The sequence below is a fragment of the Cervus elaphus genome, chromosome X (assembly GCF_910594005.1).
Source record: "Cervus elaphus chromosome X, mCerEla1.1, whole genome shotgun sequence".
In the NCBI taxonomy this organism is placed as follows: domain Eukaryota; kingdom Metazoa; phylum Chordata; class Mammalia; order Artiodactyla; family Cervidae; genus Cervus; species Cervus elaphus.
In genome coordinates, this window is record NC_057848.1 from 75,571,940 (window position 1) to 75,587,288 (window position 15,349).

At 43.3% G+C, this 15,349-nt stretch overlaps 1 protein-coding gene, 1 long non-coding RNA gene and 1 pseudogene across 3 annotated transcripts; 2 read left to right on the forward strand and 1 right to left on the reverse strand.

Moving 5' to 3' along the window:
• Positions 1-263: 263 nt before the first annotated feature.
• LOC122690163 (14-3-3 protein theta-like) lies at positions 264-1,594 on the forward strand. Its single transcript, XM_043897177.1, has 2 exons — positions 264-300; positions 334-1,594. Exon 2 carries the CDS (start codon positions 380-382, stop codon positions 1,115-1,117), a length of 738 nt encoding a protein of 245 aa, XP_043753112.1. The 5' UTR covers positions 264-300; positions 334-379; the 3' UTR covers positions 1,118-1,594.
• Positions 1,595-1,636: 42 nt separating this feature from the next.
• Positions 1,637-11,572, reverse strand: LOC122690165. The gene is made up of 2 exons (XR_006339996.1): positions 11,507-11,572; positions 1,637-1,797 (listed from the first exon to the last, which is right to left on the reverse strand). It is a non-coding gene; the product is annotated as an uncharacterized LOC122690165 (long non-coding RNA).
• Positions 10,052-11,651, forward strand: LOC122690164 (annotated as a pseudogene). The gene has a single exon (XR_006339995.1). The product of XR_006339995.1 is annotated as a 14-3-3 protein theta-like (transcript).
• Positions 11,652-15,349: the final 3,698 nt, after the last annotated feature.

The following is a 15,349-nucleotide window of genomic DNA, read 5'->3' on the forward strand; positions in this document are numbered from 1 at the left end:
ACTAAGGAAGCTGAGGAGAGGGAGAGAGATGAGGGAATGGCTGTTGGGTGGAGCTGTCAGAACACACACATGTATCCATTAACTTCTCTGTCTTATATGGGTACCATTCATAGCACTCCAAAATAATTAGAATAGTAACATCAAAGATCACCATAACAAATATAATAGCAATGAAATATTTTAGAAATATTATGAGAGTTACCAAAATGTGATACAGAATCAAGAAATGAGCAAATGCTGTTGGAAAAATGGCACTTAAAGACTTGCTTAGACTCGTGCCGCGGCCGCGGAGACGTGAAGGCCTCCTCGCCGCGTCCCCCCTCCCCCCGCCAGCCCCCCGGGTCCGCGCTCCACCTCGCTGTCCGCTCCCCCGGCCCCCATGGAGAAGACGGAGCTGATCCAGAAGGCCAAGCTGGCCGAGCAGGCCGAGCGCTACGACGACATGGCCACCTGCATGAAGGCCGTGACGGAGCAGGGCGCCGAGCTGTCCAACGAGGAGCGCAACCTGCTCTCGGTGGCCTACAAGAACGTGGTCGGGGGCCGCCGGTCCGCCTGGAGGGTTATCTCCAGCATCGAGCAGAAGACCGACACCTCGGACAAGAAGTTGCAGCTGATCAAGGACTACCGGGAGAAAGTGGAGTCCGAGCTGAGGTCCATCTGCACCACGGTCCTGGAATTGTTGGATAAGTATTTCATAGCCAATGCAACTAATCCAGAGAGTAAGGTCTTCTATCTGAAAATGAAGGGAGATTACTTCCGGTACCTTGCTGAAGTTGCTTGTGGTGATGATCGGAAGCAAACGATAGATAATTCCCAAGGAGCTTACCAAGAGGCTTTCCATATAAGCAAGAAAGAGATGCAACCCACACACCCCATCCGGCTGGGGCTGGCTCTTAACTTTTCTGTGTTCTACTATGAGATCCTCAATAACCCGGAACTGGCCTGCACACTGGCTAAAACGGCTTTTGATGAGGCTATTGCAGAACTTGACACACTGAATGAAGACTCGTACAAAGACAGCACCCTCATCATGCAGCTGCTGAGAGACAACCTCACATTGTGGACATCAGACAGTGCAGGAGAAGAATGTGATGCGGCAGAAGGGGCAGAAAACTAAGTGCATACAGGGTGTCATCTTTCTTCCCCTTGAAACCTTTTTACTCATCTCCATTCCTTATTCCATTTGGATTTCCTATAGCAAAGAAACCCATTCATGTGTATGGAATCAGCTGTTTATAGTCTTTTCACACTGCAGCTTTGGGAAAACTCCATTCCTTAATTTGTGTTTGTCTTAGCCTTCCTGGTGTGCAGTTACTGCTGTAGAAAAGTATTAATAGCTTCATTTCATACAAACATAAGTAACTTCCAAACACTTATGTAGAAGACTAAAAATGTATCTGGTATTTAAGTAATCTGAACCAGTTCTGCAAGTGACTGTGTTTTGTATTACTGTGAAGATAAGAAAATGTAGCTAATTACAATTTAAAGGGTGTTCTACATAACTTCTTAATTTCTACATTCCCTCCCCTTACTCTTCTTCAGAGATTTCCTTTCAGTAAGCAACTTTTCCATCCTCTTAATGTATTCCTTTTTAGTAGGAATCCAGAAGTATTAGATTGAATGGAAAAGCATTTGACATTTTGGGGCTGGGGGGATCACAGATTAAAATGCCTCCTGTATCATATATATGTGATGGAGGACTTGTGTATCTGTGACAACAGGGAGTTTCCTTATTCACTCTTCATTTGCTGCTGTTTGAGTTGACAACTTCCCTTCCCAATAAAAACTCACTTACACCTCCAAAAAAAAAAAAAAAAAGACTTGCTTAACACAGGGTTGCCACAAACTTTTAATTAGCAAAAATGCAATATCTGTGAAGTGAAAAAAGTGAAGCACAATAAAATGCAGTATGCCTGTACCCATCTTTATATGATGTGGGTTTTTTCTTTAGTATCATTCAGCAATATTTTTGTGGGCCCTTATAAACATATGTAACAAAATTCTCAGGTTCATGTGATGCATAGGGTTTTGAAAATTTAGGACAACAGGGAGAGAGGAGGGAGTTCCCTGTGTGTCCCGTCAGTACATGTGGGATCCATATAGGGTTCAGGCTTCATGTCTTTCTTTTCATGTCCAGGAACCACCTCTTCATGTTCCTTATTGTCCAGGGCATGGTGCATGGATGGTTCAACATCTCCCACTGAGAAGAAAAGGAAGTATTGCTGTTGTTACTCACATGCCATGGCTCTTCAGGTCCCTGATGTCATCAGTTCAGTGCTGTACACCACTCATGGTGATGCTGCCATGATCCATCGGGCCACCTGTGGACACCGGCTCTGAATTGACTCTCAGACATGGTGACTATGATTCATGGACAATGACCACAAACACAAGCCTTCCCCAGACTATGCAGGAAAGTGTGAACGATAAGTTGTTTACTTTGAATTTCTTTGAATTTTGTCGTGTAAATGGAGAATAGCACATCTTTCAACTATGTCCCCTCTTGAGCTCCCTAGAATGTAATCACTGCATTCCTAGAATGGGAGCTTTCTCTGTGTTGACTACACCCTGCATTCCACATACTGCCACCAGAGGCAAGGGGCCCAGTGCAAAGCATGAAAATGAAGAATGGTCCCATACATGTAGGAAATGTCTGTCCATCTTCTTGCAGAGTTTAATATTAACCTGGGAGAGCAGATATAGCCATATTGATTAGGAATAAGAGAGGATAATTGATTTGAAAGGTCTGCCCAGTGGCGCAGAGCACTTGTCTCAAAAGCATTCAGAAAAGAGAGGTAGAGGTGTCCCTAGAAGACAGCTTGACAAATGGCATGAAGCCTGCAGAAGGGATGCAGTGATGCTCTGAGTGCCAGCAGTGGTTGGTGGAGGTGCACAGAATAAATGACACCTGCCGCCACCTTCCGCCACCATTGAGTGCTATAGACAGAATGTGACACCGTGGTCTGAATGTACATACACTGCAGAGGCCGCATCAGTGGTGGCTCATCAGGAGCCCGGAAGCCTGAACTTATCCTATGTCTATCGTGAATGAATATCAGACAAATCAGCATGTCAGCACCATTATGGCTACTCTGTCTTGCTCAATGCTCATTTAGGGGGAGGCATCTTCTCACCAGGCCTCCCTCCTATAACCAAGGCCCAGCCTGAGGACCCTAGGAAAACCCTGTAAGCCTGATACTCTGAACTTCTTGCGGCATTTGGTCTGCCTCATGAGTGGGATATAGGGTCGAAGAATGCTCTTAGAAGAATTAACGAGGATTGAGGCCCATGACAGTTTAGGTTTAGGCTCAGGTTTAGGTTCAGGGTGCTCTGTCTAGATAGGCTTGCTGGCCTTGGCTGATCCCAGACACTGAAGGGAGAATTAGAAAACATCATGAAAGTATTCCAAAGCATGTAGCTTCTTGGGGCATGAAGCCAGAACAAGACTCTGTTTGCCCTGGACTGAGAACAGTATTGAATGATGTGATGGAGTGTGTGTGGGCTAAATTGGGGAAGGGGGAAGTGAAGATGATAAGAGAGAGCCAGTAGATAAGAAAACTGAAGCATCATTGCTTGGAAGTACTAAGATAGTTGAATAACCAACATTCTGGAAATAAATAAATTAGCAAGCTGAAAGCAAGGGAGGTCAGGTAGTAAGCCATATGAATTTACTTCCAAAGATGGAATAGATATGTGATGATAACTTCCAGAGTCATCACGGCTGTGATGGAGTGAATGCAGGACTGCAGATAAGGAGGTCAGGAAGCTGGGGCCTGGGTGCTGGGTGGATCATCATCATAGATGACAAGGTCAGTCAAGATGACAGTGACATTTAGAAAGGAGAGGAAGACTATGAGAGAGAGGCCAGACTTGCTAGGATATAAGAGGCAGCACCAAGAAGGGCAGCAGGGATTCCACATTCTATAGCTCCAGGTTAATCGTTCTACAGAAAAAATAAACTCTTTCATCCTCTTATTTAACAAGCAGTTATGAAGTGCCTGAGATATAATATATAAACAAAGCACTACCATTTCTTTCCCATCTGATTTAGTACTTGTTAGGTGCTGGTGGCTAATTAAATGTTTGTTGAATGACTAAACAAACATCAGACTAATTATTGGTGCTGGCAATCTAAAAAAATATGAATAAGATGCAAGCCACTCAGAGTTTTGTAGGGGAGAAAGAAAATGACAGTTCATATTTATCAAAACCTTAGCATAAGCAAAGTGTGTTCCCCTACATTATATCAAGGGAGCCTGTTAATCATCCTGTTCTGTAGACAAGGAATATTATCAAAATTCAGAATTATGAAATGTCCAATGCCACAAGAGTTTATAAGAATCATAGGCAGGATTCCAAGTGTTCTCTCTTTCTTCCACTTGCCTAATTGACATCACTTTGTCACCCGATGAAATATCTATTTTAAATGACACGAACATCACACTTTTGGGAGGGCTGTCTGGATTTGGCTCCTTCTCTTTTCCTCTATAAAGCAATTCCCTTGAATACTTCCCATAGTACCTTCATCCAGCAGGTTTTAAACAAATGAGCGCGTTCCATTTTAGAGTAACCTCAGCATCCTTTGGAAAGTCTAGAAAATACATAGCAAAACTGCTCTGAACTCTCCTGCTTTGAGTTTCATTTTTCTCTTAGAATTTTTTTCCGTTAAATCACCCCAGTTAACCACACTTGGTGCATTTAGCCAAGTGCTGCCCACCAAACAGGCATTGAAAGCACAGGCTTTAGAGGTTGCGCAGCAACGTATGGTATTAAAAAAAAAAAAACTGCATGTCCATAGGAAAGTTTGCCTTTCACTGAACCAAGTGTTTCCTCTTGCATTCTCCTGGACCTGCTTTCAAACTCTGTTCTTTGTCGCTTTACAAAAAGATTGTTTCTTCATTAGCCTTTAAATCGTGCTGATAATAGACTCTGGAATTCCTTAAGAGCTATGCGGTGGAAAGGGAAATGAGGCGGGTGGGCCATTGCACTGTTCGCATCTCAGTAAGGCAACCTCTGCCTTGTTCTGTTTCCTAGTAATGAATATCCTATGAAAGCAAATGGTTCATCCATATCTTGTTCCAATATTTCTGTTTGGTTTAGGTACAGAATTCTTCACACTTGTTGCTGTCCTTCCAAATAGATGAATTCTTTTCTTAACCTTCAAAGTTACACTCCAGTGGCACTTCCCAAGTGGATTTACAAAGAATTTTCCGGGGGCGATGGGGGTTTATTTGAATAATGAGTCTTGACACTCTTTAGTGACGTGTTTGTGGCCCATCTGCTGCAGTGGCCTCAGAACTGGGCTACCCTTCTCCATTCTTGGCCCCTCCCCCATCCACCTGGCGCAGGCCACTTGATCTACTTCCCAAGGATAACTTTTAATGGTTCTTCATTGCCGAGAGAATGATATATGTCTCTTAACTTGGCACAGAGGGCTTCCTGAAACTGACTCCAGTGGACTTTCCCACCTGGCCTCACGCCCTATGCTGTCCTGTACAAGACTCCTCTTCTACCATCTGGGGCTAGTCCCTGACCTTCTGAGAGAGTCAAGCCTGAGTTTCCTGGTGTCTGACTCTAAGGCGCCTGGACTTTGACTGAGAAATGATCCAATCCATTGCCAGTGTCTCAGCAATGGACTGATCTCTCTCACCATCCTGACTGATGGTTATTTGAGGGAATCTAGGTGTTTTGCAGAGAAGGAGGCTGAAATAGAGAAAATAATGCAGACACCAATTGAAGAACTGAGAAACAGTGGAATTCATGGAAGGCAGGTGTCTGATCCTAACTCTAGCACTTTGTCCTTGATTCTCTTTCCGGAAGAGTTTATGAAGGTGCCCAACCTCTTTGACCCTTTCCTTAGGGTTGTCTGCTGGGGGACAGATGATGGACCAAAATACTTGGCTTTGCCACCTAGGGCAGATTCAGGTTAGGCAGCCATCAGGTATAGTGGGCTCATCAGTCGGTTCTTCTCTGAAATTTCACTGTGATCTGCTCTTCAGATATGTATCTCTGGCTCCAGATAAGCCTTCACTTCCATTCTACAAACGCTCGGATCCTCAGAGCTTCCTCTCACGTCCAGACCCATGGAAAGGAAGATTCTTCTTGAGCTGATTAACCGAACCTTCCCTAGTGATGGGTAAATGAGCCCTTCACAGTAGTTCTGCTAACTACAGGAGCCAGTAGTGCAGAACAGTAACCCAGCTAAAGTCAAGGGATCAAATGTGTGTGTGTGATTAATTTGCCTTCTGTCAGCCCTTCAGCTGGTGTTTGGGGCCTTGCCATGTAGCCTCTCGAGTAGGCTTCTGAGTGGTCCCCAAGTAGATTATTCCTGGGTTTTGAGTTAATTCCACAGCCTGGGATACTGGGTCCACTTTTGGGGTCTGTGGACAAAATGGAGAAAGCCAAGCCATTACCCACAGCCTCTGCAGCACTCCTGGAAGGAAAATACATCTCCATGTGTGAATTGTGCAGCATGCATTTTCATGACTGATAGATATTTGATTTTGAAAGATGGAGGAGGTTGGAAAATATTTTCCTTTCTACTTATTTGTTTTTTCTTGACCTTGTTCTGAAAAGTTGAGGTTATTGGATCAAAGATTAAGTGAAGTGTTACCTACATAAAACGGGCTCACTTCAGCTAGTTTTTTAGCTTGTTTCATTCCATCTAAAGAATGATTCTTGAAGTCAAATCATTTAAATAACGGATTTTTTTCTTTAAAGTTTTAACTTAAAATATTTGACCCTTTACCATAGTAATTATTTCTCACTCGATTTTAGAAAGGCAGAGTATACAGCATTGACCTATTACTATTCTCTATGACTTAAAGTGTTCAAATCTATTTCTCTACAAGAAGTTTCAAAACAGATAGAAAAGACTCATCTGTAACTTTAGGCATATGTCATGGTACATGCATGTATGAAGTCTCCCTTTTCAAATATAGAAAGATATTCTTCCAATATATTTATATTTAATCTCTTTTATATTTAATAATGAAAACTATATTACAAACTTTAAAATAAGAAAAATAATAACTTTGAACTCTGGACTCCTGGGGTGGGGGGAAACTTGTGGAAATTTCAGACTCATCTAGTTCCAAGTGTTCATTTTATAGAAAAGTGCAACTGAGGCTTTAAGGGGGTGCCTCTTGTCTAAAACAGTACAAGTGGTTGATGGTAAAGTCAGGCCTCACAAAATGTAGGGCAGAGACTCATCTGTTAAAAATGCAAACTGAAATATTTCCAGATGAAATGATATGATGCTTTGGGGTTGGCTTCAAAATAATTCAAGGGAAAAAGAGAGAGGGTCAAGAAGTGAGTTGAGTAGGGAAATAGTTAAGCAAATTGTGATGTATCTATTTCATAAAATATTATGCATTTATTAAAATCATGTTTACAAAAATACTTTAAAGATGTGGAAAATGTAATAAAATTTTTAATTAAAAAAAAAAAGAAGTGAGTTGAGGATAGAGGTTAAGCAAGTTTGGCACAGACATTGATCATTGTTGTGGCTGGGTGATCAGTACCTGCATAATCGTTACATTGTTCTCTCTACTTCTGTACTTGTTGGGAATTTCCCACAATAACTAGCTTTTTTTCTTTTGATGACCTGTACTTCCACTCTACCAAGGAGCTCCACACTGGACTCTCTCTCCACAGTACATTCTGTCAGTACTCAAACATGGTGTTAGTTGACTGAGCTGGTGAAGGATCAGTTCAGTTGCTCAGTAGTGTCTGACACTTTGCAACCACATGGACTGCAGCAAGGTGAAGGATATGAAAGAAAAATCTATCTTGGAGGTGACAAACTACTAGCCTCTCAGAGGCTCCTAGGAAGCAGAGATTGTGCTGTTGCACAACCACCCGGGACTATTAATTCCGACATGGCACTTCAGCTTAGAAGTAAAATAAGACCCCCTTTCATCTTTCTCCCACTAGTGGCTGTGGTGAAGAAGTGAAAGTGAAAGCCACTCAGTCGTGTCCGACTCTTTGCAACCCTATGGACTATAAAGTCCATGGAATTCTCCAGGCCAGAATACTGGAGTGGGTAGCCTTTCCCTTCTCCAGGGGATCTTCCCAACCCAGGGATTGAATTGGGGTCTCCTGCATTGCAGGGGGATTCTTTACCAGCTGAGCTACTATAAAAGCCACTAGGGAAGTGACTATGGTAGGCAACATAATGGCACTCCGCAAAGGTGTTCACTTTTAATTTTAGAAACTGGGATACTACCATGTCAGATCCCTTTCGAGTGGCCTCAGTGAGTTACTTGGGTAATTCCAGCTTTGGGAAGAATTCCAATAAATCACCAGCAAAATTCCACATGCCATCAGGGAAAGAGCAACTTCTTTTCTTCCTTCTTGGCCCAGGTTTTCGGAAGTGACTCTCTCCTTTCCGAGTGTGTCCAGAAGGAATGCATTTGGATAGAGATTGTCCCTAGTCCAGGCCCTCATTCATCACCACTCCCTCCCTGGGACTCTCCCACCAGTGCCCTCGCTGGGCTCCCAGACTCCATGCTGGTTCCGCCTCCCCTCTTTGACAAGGTGAGTGTTCCCACCAGACCCAAGTTCTCTCTAATGGTGGTTCTCTCTCGGTCCACACAGCCTCCCCCAGCTTTCCATCAATCACCTAGAGTAGAAAGTCTAAGGTTCAGATAATTCAACCTGACATTGAAGGCTCTCAGTGACTTGGCCCTGCACTCTTGGGTCCTAAAGTGCCTTCCCTTCCCACAAGCACCCTGTTCAGTGTTTCTCAAAGTGCGGTCTGAGGGCTACTGGCTCCAGAGTCACATGGAAATAGTTTTGAATTTGTGACCCTGTAGTATGGCATTTTCACTTTGAGAGTTCTAAAATTCTGCAAGTCCTTGCTGCTCTGTTGCTAAACAGTACTACATATTTGTCAAAACCTCCATCATCTTTACACAGACTCTGGGAAGTTGTCCTGTCTTTGAATCTATTTTTCCTGGTGCCTTCAAGTGGAGCCAGTAGATGTTCAGTGGACCAGGGTTAGCATAGCCAGAGTCCAACATACCATCCCAAACAGTGCAAGATTCTAATGCCAAACCAGAGAGTTAGGTCTGAGATGCAGATTTTATGGGAGAGCTGAGCAACGATCTGAGAAGATCAGATCAATATATAGAAGGATTGTATCAATATATAGAAGATGAACCCTAGGTGGATTGGAAGAGGAACGTGTTGTGAACCAGTGAAGCTGACAGCATTTGAAGTCAACAGTGTTGGGTTACACTTGAGTCTTTGTTGTAGACTATGAGGTGTGTGCCTCTGAACAAATCATTCCTCTAACTTAACACCTTTCAATGGCTTCCCACTGCCTGCGGAATAAAAGCGATACTGTTATGCTTGCTTATAATGCACTTCACTGTATGCTCCCTCCCTACATATCTGTCCTCATCACTTTTCTCTCTGCTTCTCTCTGTCTCTGTTTCTCTATTTATCTCTCTGTTGTCTGTACTTACTACACTATTTGCAGTTTCCACACAGACCATTGCCTTTCCATTCTCCAAATCTTTTAAATGCTCTCTCCGCAGCCTTGATGCCATCGATTTCTCTTGTTGGGGACCTGTGACTATTTGTGAAAGAGTATCAACCAACTCTGTTCATGACCCCCTTTACATCATCAGAACTGGGATCTCATGTGAGCCTCAGGGTGGGGGTGGCAGGTCAAGAGAACCTTTGCAGAGGAGAAATATATCCACAAATGCCTCACTGATGGGCCCTCTGCTCTCTGTTGGGTCTCCCACAGGTCAGCTAAGGTCACCATCCCAGTGACTGACTTCTATCAAGTCTGTTTTGACTTGCTGTTTGGGCCATATCAGTCTAACCAGCAAATCTCTAACCTGCTATACCCCGAGAGCTGTGAAAACCCATCTGGTATTTCATAAAAATCCTTATTAAGTTTCAGGTTTGGAAGAAAATGGGAGGCACTCCAAGGGTATTTATAGGAAGAAGAACAACTACCACAGCACCAAAAATAATTCTAAAAAACTAGGCCTTGGGGACTTGCGCCACGGCCGCGGAGACGTGAAGCCCCCCGGGTCCGCGCTCCACCTTGCTGTCTGATCCCCCGGCCCCCATGGAGAAGACGGAGGTGATCCAGAAGGCCAAACTGGCCGAGCAGGCCAAGCGCTACTATGACATGGCCACCTGCATGAAGGCCGTGACGGAGCAGGGCGCCGAGCTGTCCAAGGAGGAGCGCAACCTGCTCTCCGTGGCCTACTAGAACGTGTTCGGGGGCCGCTGGTCAGCCTGGAGGGTTATCTCCAGCATCGAGCAGAAGACCGACACCTCGGACAAGAAGTTGCAGCTGATCAAGGACTACTGGGAGAAAGTGGAGTCCGAGCTGAGGTCCATCTGCACCACGGTCCTGGAATTGTTGGATAAGTATTTCATAGCCAATGCAACTAATCCAGAGAGTAAGGTCTTCTATCTGAAAATGAAGGGAGATTACTTCCGGTACCTTGCTGAAGTTGCTTGTGGTGATGATCGGAAGCAAACAATAGATAATTCCCAAGGAGCTTACCAAGAGGCTTTCCATATAAGCAAGAAAGAGATGCAACCCACACACCCCATCCGGCTGGGGCTGGCCCTTAACTTTTCTGTGTTCTACTATGAGATCCTCAATAACCCGGAACTGGCCTGCACACTGGCTAAAACGGCTTTTGATGAGGCTATTGCAGAACTTGACACACTGAATGAAGACTCGTACAAAGACAGCACCCTCATCATGCAGCTGCTGAGAGACAACCTCACATTGTGGACATCAGACAGTGCAGGAGAAGAATGTGATGCGGCAGAAGGGGCAGAAAACTAAGTGCATGCAGGGTGTCACCTTTCTCCCCTTTGAAACCTTTTTACTCATCTCCATTCCTTATTCCATTTGGATTTCCTATAGCAAAGAAACCCATTCATGTGTATGGAATCAGCTGTTTATAGTCTTTTCACACTGCGGCTTTGGGAAAACTCCATTCCTTGATTTGTGTTTGTCTTAGCCTTCCTGGTGTGCAGTTACTGCTGTAGAAAAGTATTAATAGCTTCATTTCATACAAACATAAGTAACTTCCAAACACTTATGTAGAAGACTAAAAATGTATCTGGTATTTAAGTAATCTGAACCAGTTCTGCAAGTGACTGTGTCTTGTATTACTGTGAAGATAGGAAAATGTAGCTAATTACAATTTAAAGAGTGTTCTACATAACTTCTTAATTTCTACATTCCCTCCCCTTACTCTTCTTCAGAGATTTCCTTTCAGTAAGCAACTTTTCCATCCTCTTAATGTATTCCTTTTTAGTAGGAATCCAGAAGTATTAGATTGAATGGAAAAGCATTTGACATTTTGGGGTTGGGGGGGATCACAGATTAAAATGCCTCCTGTATCATATATATGTGATGGAGGACTTGTGTATCTGTGACAACAGGGAGTTTCCTTATTCACTCTTCATTTGCTGCTGTTTGAGTTGACAACTTCCCTTCCCAATAAAAACTCACTCACACCTCCTGCCTTTGTAGTTCTGGTATTCACTTTACTATGTAATAGAAGTAGCATGTTGCTGCCAGAATACAAGCATTGCTTTTGGCAAATTAAAGTGCATGTCATTTCTTAATACATTAGAAAGGGGGAAAAAGCACACATTCCAGTCTAAAACATTAGTACTTTTCCATGCAGATTTGTGTACATGTGAGAGGGTGTCCAGTTTGTCTAGTGATTGTTATTTAGAGAGTTGGACCACTATTGTATGTTGCTAATCATTGACTGTAGTCCCAAAAAAGCCTTGTGAAAATGTTATGCCCTACGTAACAGCAGAGTAACATAAAATAAAATTACATTTTATAAACCAAAAAAAAAAAAAACCTAGGCCTTGTGAATGGTGACATTTTCCCCTTAGAATTCTCTTAATTAATTTATTTTTGACTTCCTTGAGTCTTCATTGCTGCACTGGCTTTCTCTAGTTGTGGCAAGCAGGGGCTACTCTATAGTTGTGGCTTCTCATTGTGGTGACTTCTCTTGTTGTGGAACATGGGCTCTAGAGCTTGGGCTCAGTAGTTGTGGTTCCCGAGTTCTAGAGCATAGACTTCAATAGTTGTGGCACATGGGCTTAGTTGCCCTGTGGCATGTGGAATCTTCCCAGACCAGAGATCAAAACCTTGTCCCCTGCATTGGCAAGCGGATTCTTAATCACTAGACTGCCAGGGAAGCCGTGACTTTTTTCTTATCTTGACCAGCCCAAAGTTTAGTAGTTGCTTCAGTTTTGCAATTGCTTAAGAACAATGAATAGATTCTGGGCTCCAGTGGATTCTCAATATGCACATAAATAGCATATGACACAATCAACTGAAAAATGAGACTATAACAGATGGGTGGCATATTCAAATTCATTTCATTGCTGCAATTCAATATGTTTTATATTAAATATGATGTTCCCAAGGCCACATAAAACATATGAGTTATAAAGAGCAAAATCAAATATTATGCTACGTAACTGTCTCCAAATTCACTTAATTAATAGATAGCACTGTAAAGGCAAAAGGCAAAACTAAATCTCAATTGCTGCTTATTCCTGGAGCCAGCAGTTGACCCATTTTCCTGGCAGCACTTCCCACTCTCCTCAGAGAAATGGTAGTAGTTCCTAGCCTGTCTTCTGATCTTGTAGGGAAACAGAGACTAGGTTGATTCAGCTTTTCATGCCCTTCAAGAAGAATCTGGCCTTATATGGGTTAGAGTTCAGTTCAGTCACTCAGTTGTGTCCAACTCTTTGTGACCCCATGGACTGTAGCATGCCAGGCTTCCTTGTCCATCACCAACTCTTGGAGCTTGCTCAAACTCAAGTCCACTGAGTCGGTGATGACATGCAACCATCTCATCCTCTGTTGTCCCCTTCTCCCCTGCCTTCAATCTTTCTCTGCTTAAGGGTCTTTTCCAATGAGTCAGTTCTTTGCATCAGGTGGCCAAAGTATTAGAGTTTCAGTTTTAGCATCAGTCCTTCCAATGAATATTCAGTACTGAATTCCTTTAGGATTGATTGATTGGATCTCCTTGCAGTCCAAGGGTCTCTCAGGAGGCTTCTCCAACACCACAGTTCAAAAGGAGGAAAAGGGGATGACAGAGGATGAGATGGTTGGATGGCGTCACTGGCTCAATGGACATGAATTTGAGCAAACTCCGGGAGATGGTGAAGGACAGGGAAGCCTGGTGTGCTGCTGTCCACAGGGTCACAAAGAATTGGACATGACTGAGCAACTGAACAACAACAATAAGCAATGGAAAATTGAAAATGAATCAGATAGGATCTCTATTCTCAAGGAACACCCTACCTAGTGGGGGGCCAGGGTCAAACAGAAGTCATGCTGGTGCCTTCCTCCTGTCAACTTAACCATCACATGACAGAGACTTCTCAGGGACTAATCTTGAGAATCTTCATAGACATGTGATCCTTTGGTCCTTCATGTACTTCTTTTGGGTCAAGTGCTTCCAAAAGAATGTTGAACCTTAAGCAGATCACTCTCTAACCCCAGTTTAGGTTCTCTTCACTCTTTCCTATTCTTCCGATTCCCGATGATCTTCTTGGCTGTTTCCTTATCTGGCCTGTTGCCATCTGAAAACAAAGTCTTTGTGCTGTGTTTAGTTGTTCAGTTGTGCCGACTCTTTGAGACCTCGTGGACTGTAGCCCGTCAGGCTCCTCTGTCCATGGGGATTCTCCAGACAAGAATACTGGAGTGGGTTGCCATGTTCTCCTTCAGCAAAGTCTTAGAACAACTTAGTTAAAAACAAAACTTGAATTACATCATGCTTACATCATTCTCTGCTTAAAACTTTTCAAACTGATCCCTATAACTTAAAATAGACACTATATGAATTCCCCTGGTCCAAAAGGTCCTTCATCATCGGGCCTTTGCAACCTCATATCCTGCCATTCTCATCACACCTCAACCTCACTGGCCTTGCTGTTCCTCAAATATGCCAAGCTTACTTTTTCCTCTGAATTTGCTATACCCTCCTACTGGAGTGCTTTTCCCACTCATCTTGTGCCTAACTTGTGCTATTGTGTCATTCAGATCTCATGTCAAATGTCCCCTCTGCTGAGAAAACTTCTCTGACCACCCAGTAACTTTCAGTGATGTCATTTTTGTACCCTGCATGGCACTTACAACTATTTGAAATTATCTCCCTTGATTACGTTTATGTCTTGGAGCTGTCTACCTTAACTTAAATGGCAGCTTTGTTTGTTTTCTTCATTTCTCCACCCCGTCAGTGGAATAGTGACACATAGCAGCTTCTCAATGTAAGCTTGTTGCATTAATGTGTACATGCATGAATAACTGAGCATTGTGCTGTTACTGAGTTCTTGTCACTAATGTCACTGCCTTCACCAATTCCATTGCCATCACTGACATCGTCAGTGTCTCCACAACTCGCTTGTCTTTGCTTGCCTTGGGGAAACAGACAAGGGAAACTCAAAGCAACCCTTTCTTCCTTCCCCAAAGAGGAAGTGCCTGGTGGTTATCCTGATAATGCGAATGTGGAAATATGCATGAGGTCCAGGAAGAAATTTAATTTAAGCTTTTAAATTCATTTTCATTGGAGCATAGTTGCTTTGTGCTTCCCTGGTGGCTCAGACGGTAAAGAGTCTGCCTGAGGTGTAAGAGACCTGGATTCAATCCCTAGGTTGAGAAGATCCCCTGGAGAAGGGAGTGGCTACCCACTCCAGTATTCTTGCCTGGAGAATCATATGGACAGAGGAGCCTGGCAGGCTACAGTCCTTGAAGTCACAAAGAGTTGAACCCAACTGAGCAACTAACACTTTGACTTTTCATAGTTGCTTTACAATGTTGTGTTACTTTCTGCTATATAGCAAAGTGAATCAGCTCTCTACATACATATATATCCTCTTTTTTAAGATTTCCTTCCCATTTAGCTTACCAAAGAGCACTGAGTAGAGATCCCTGAGCTATGCAGTAGGCACCCCAATGTTTATGGCAGGAATAAATTTTAAAAAGATTTTGTCATGGCTGAAGGAGTAGTCACAATGTTCATATAATTGAGTGCCCATATTTTACTCATAGATTAAGAGTCTCTGGACACAATTCTAAAAAGTTAGCAATACTCTCTCTGAAGTCATTGTTGGCTCCTCCTCCCCATCCCCTAAATACAGATTTTTCCCCCCAACTTTCTCTCCTTGGCACTCTTCTCTTTTTATACTCTATCTCTTGACAGTCACACAGGACTTCAATGATCATCTCTACGGTACTCAAGTGCTCAGGGCTGGTGCACTAGGATGACCCAGAGGGATGGGATGGGAAGGGAGGTGGGAGGGGGGATCGGGATGGGGAACACATGTA

Bases quoted from the DNA above. Each gene is read 5' to 3' on its own strand.
- LOC122690163 (XM_043897177.1), top strand. From the start codon at position 380: ATGGAGAAGACGGAGCTGATCCAGAAGGCCAAGCTGGCCGAGCAGGCC.